The sequence below is a fragment of the Penaeus monodon genome, chromosome 1 (genome assembly GCF_015228065.2).
Source record: "Penaeus monodon isolate SGIC_2016 chromosome 1, NSTDA_Pmon_1, whole genome shotgun sequence".
Lineage (NCBI taxonomy): Eukaryota > Metazoa > Arthropoda > Malacostraca > Decapoda > Penaeidae > Penaeus > Penaeus monodon.
In genome coordinates this window covers 1,697,909-1,700,986 of record NC_051386.1, presented here as the reverse complement: position 1 = coordinate 1,700,986, position 3,078 = coordinate 1,697,909, and the positions used below count along the sequence as shown (strand labels likewise).

General features: G+C 49.0%; 1 protein-coding gene across 1 annotated transcript; it reads left to right on the top strand.

Annotated features, from left to right (window-relative positions):
* Positions 1–1,342: 1,342 nt before the first annotated feature.
* Positions 1,343–2,857, top strand: LOC119574486. Its single transcript, XM_037921767.1, has 4 exons — positions 1,343–1,602; positions 1,774–1,929; positions 2,044–2,093; positions 2,762–2,857. The coding sequence occupies exons 1-4, from the start codon at positions 1,431–1,433 to the stop codon at positions 2,855–2,857; spliced, it is 474 nt and encodes a 157-aa protein (XP_037777695.1). The 5' UTR covers positions 1,343–1,430.
* The last annotated feature ends 221 nt before the right edge of the window (positions 2,858–3,078 follow it).

Genomic DNA, 3,078 nt, shown 5'->3' with positions numbered 1-3,078 from the left:
TGCCACAGAACTCTGCACTCCGGTAAACCCTGCAGTTCTGGAGGATCCTCCATCGCGTGGTAACAAGAATGTGGTCGATCTCCTTGGCCACTGTACCCGTATCACTGTACCAAGTCCATCTATGCGGGTTGGAGTGCTGGTAGCAGGAGCCAGAGATCCTCATTTTCTGGGACCTAGCAAAGTCCCGGAGAAGGAGGCTATTCTCGCTGCTGGGATCAGCTCCCGAGCCATGGGGGCCGACATACATCTCATAGCCAGCTCGGTCACAGCAGGATACCGCATTGAAGTCGCCCAGAACAATGCAAATATCTCTCTGGGGGCAATTGTCTGCCACAGATGCAAGTTTGGCATAGAACGCCTCTTTCACATAAATTTTATATGCATCGGTAGCGGTGTATACAGTACTAAGAGACAAGCCAAAAGCATGCTTCAGTCTCAATGCCATAATACGCTCATCAACCGGTGTCACCTCAACTACCGAGGGCTGAAGTTGGCTGGAGATGGCTATGGCTACACCCTGGAGGTGGTGACCAATGCTGAAACCCGACCAGTAGCAGGTGTACCCACCCACACTGATCGTGCCGCTACCAGGTCTTCTCACCACTGAGAGGGCAGCTACCTCAACTCCTAGTCGCTTCAATTACTGCGATAGCAGAGGTAACCGCTCATCCTGCCACAAGGACCAGATATTCCAAGTGCCTACTTGGAAAGCACACCTGAGGTTAAACCTCGGGTGGTCACTCCAGGTGCATGCCACCTCTGCCACCCCCGCCGCCGCCCCAAATAAAGGGGGTTGGCAGGCTGTGGGACCACCCATCCACCTGTGGGGTTCCGAGGGACAACACCCCTCCCCCCAGCATATGCATTTATTTCTGACATTGCCGATGGGTCTATCTGGGGGGAGGAGGACTGGCAAGGCCCACCTCCCCCAAGCTGCCCCATTACCCCAGGGTGGCTAGGGGCAGGAGTTGGTACGGAGCCAGAGTGTGTCCACACACCGGTGGGCCATAGCTCCATACCTCTGGGGCTCCCTGCTGCTTCGAGATCCCCCACAGTTTAGCCTGGGACCGCAAGGTGCCCAGTTACCCATGGGTGGCCACGAGGAGGCACTGCAGAAGTCTTGATGATGGAGAGGCTGTGACCTGGCAGGGGAGACTTATGCAAAAGCTGCTCCTTTTTTCGCACTGGCGCTAGCCAGTGGTGGAAGTTGTAAGCGAGAAGGCATGCAAGCATTTAACACTATCTAGGCTACCACACCATCGCTTCACATCACCATGCACGTGAAGCACCCACCCATTCTAGCATACGTAGTATTAATTTCCTCTTTTTTCATACTTCTCAAAAATAATTCCTTATGCTCATCTGCAGGCATTGCAGAAGTACATAGTTAAGGATAAAAAAGGAGACAGAAACTTCAAGCGAAATTTCTGATGGCTGTAGTGAGGCTAGCTGTGGCGCTGGCGTCGGCGCTGGCGGCGGCGGGAGCGGCGCTGAGCCCGAGCGTCCACTACATCAAGTCTCCCAAAGGGAACTTCTTCATGGCTCCTGGGAAGACCATCCCGGACGCGGACGTGGCGGAGACCCTGCCGGCCTCCAGCATCTGTGAGCAGCATCGGGTTTGCTGTTTATAGATGAACTTTGACACAGAAACAGGCCTTATGTATGCGTGTAAGCACAAAGTATAGGTAGTCAGACCACCAGTATAGAACAGACACACGAGAGAACAGAAGAAAGACAGAGCAAGTCAATCACCCCTCCCCCTGCCTCCAACAGGCAACTGCAAGAGCATGTGCTTCGTGCGACTCTCGTGCCTGGCTTGGTCCTTCATCAACCTCACCGACGGGACCTCTGAGTGCAGGTTGGCCGACGCAGGCCCTTCGGGGCACTTGGTCGAGAACAACACGGACGCCGTCTATTTCTTCTTGCAAGGTGAGGCCAGTCCCACTCACGCACTTCTCGTCATGCAGTGAGAGGGGCCTTACGTATATATTAAACTATACATATATATTTTTTAAAAATTACTAATAACTTATCTCTTGGTAGCACTGTCACCTCCGAAGAGTGGATTGATGGGAAACACCAAGGAAAACTTTGTTTGTCATATATATATATATATATATATATATATATATATATATATATATATATATATATATATATATATATATATATATGTATAATATACATACATATATATATATATATATATATATATATATATATATATATATATATTATATATATATATATATATATAATATAATATATATATATATTATATATATAATATATATATATATATATATATATTTTTGCATATTCTCTCAACAGCTATTTATTCCACTGCAGGAAATCGGCCTCTCTCAAATCATTATTTGAGTGGGTATTTGCAGTCTCACACCATTGCCTGATTGATGCCCCTGATCAACCGCGGTTCGGCGTTTAACACCAATCCCACGGCGGCGACTTCCCCTATGAAGCCTGCGATATGTCGTTTTCTCGCTGTGAGATCGGGCTCGAGCTAGCAGTTGGAGCGCAGGGCATTTTTACGACTGCCGCGACGGAAATTGAAACTCGGGACCATGAGGGTCGAAGTCCAGTGCTCTAACCACTGCCATTGTGGCAGTGTGTGTGTGTGTGTATTTGTGTACCCAGTAGACCACGTGGCTGGTTGCCATGTGGCTCTTTAAGTCGAGTTAAGAAGCAACAACTCAGCGAGGGCGTAGGTGACGATTTTATCTGACCTCGTCTGACCTTTCAGTTCGTGTCCAGCACTCGAGGTGCTAAGGTCAGTCTAGCCTTTGGCCCTCAGGGCTGGTTGACTGGACCCTGCACCCAGCACTTACCGAAGACATAGTCTCATGTGCTCCCTTCTAGTGTAGAACTCTTCATAATAAAAGAGTCAAGCCATCATAACCACTATCACGGTCAACCGGCCATAACCATTGTTTAAGTCCTGTGCCTTTAACAAACAGCGGCAGCGGTGGTTTTTGCGTCCTTTAGGATCGCGGACACACGGACACACAGTCTCCAAAATTCGCCCGACCAGCTTCCAAGATCGACCAAGTTTTCAAAAGC

Coding starts and splice junctions, on each gene's coding strand:
- LOC119574486 (XM_037921767.1), top strand. CDS start 1,431: ATGGCTGTAGTGAGGCTAGCTGTGGCGCTGGCGTCGGCGCTGGCGGCG. Junction 1,930..2,043: donor CGTCTATTTCTTCTTGCAAG/GTGAGGCCAGTC, acceptor ATCTCTTGGTAG/CACTGTCACCTCCGAAGAGT. Junction 2,094..2,761: donor GAAACACCAAGGAAAACTTT/GTTTGTCATATA, acceptor CTGACCTTTCAG/TTCGTGTCCAGCACTCGAGG.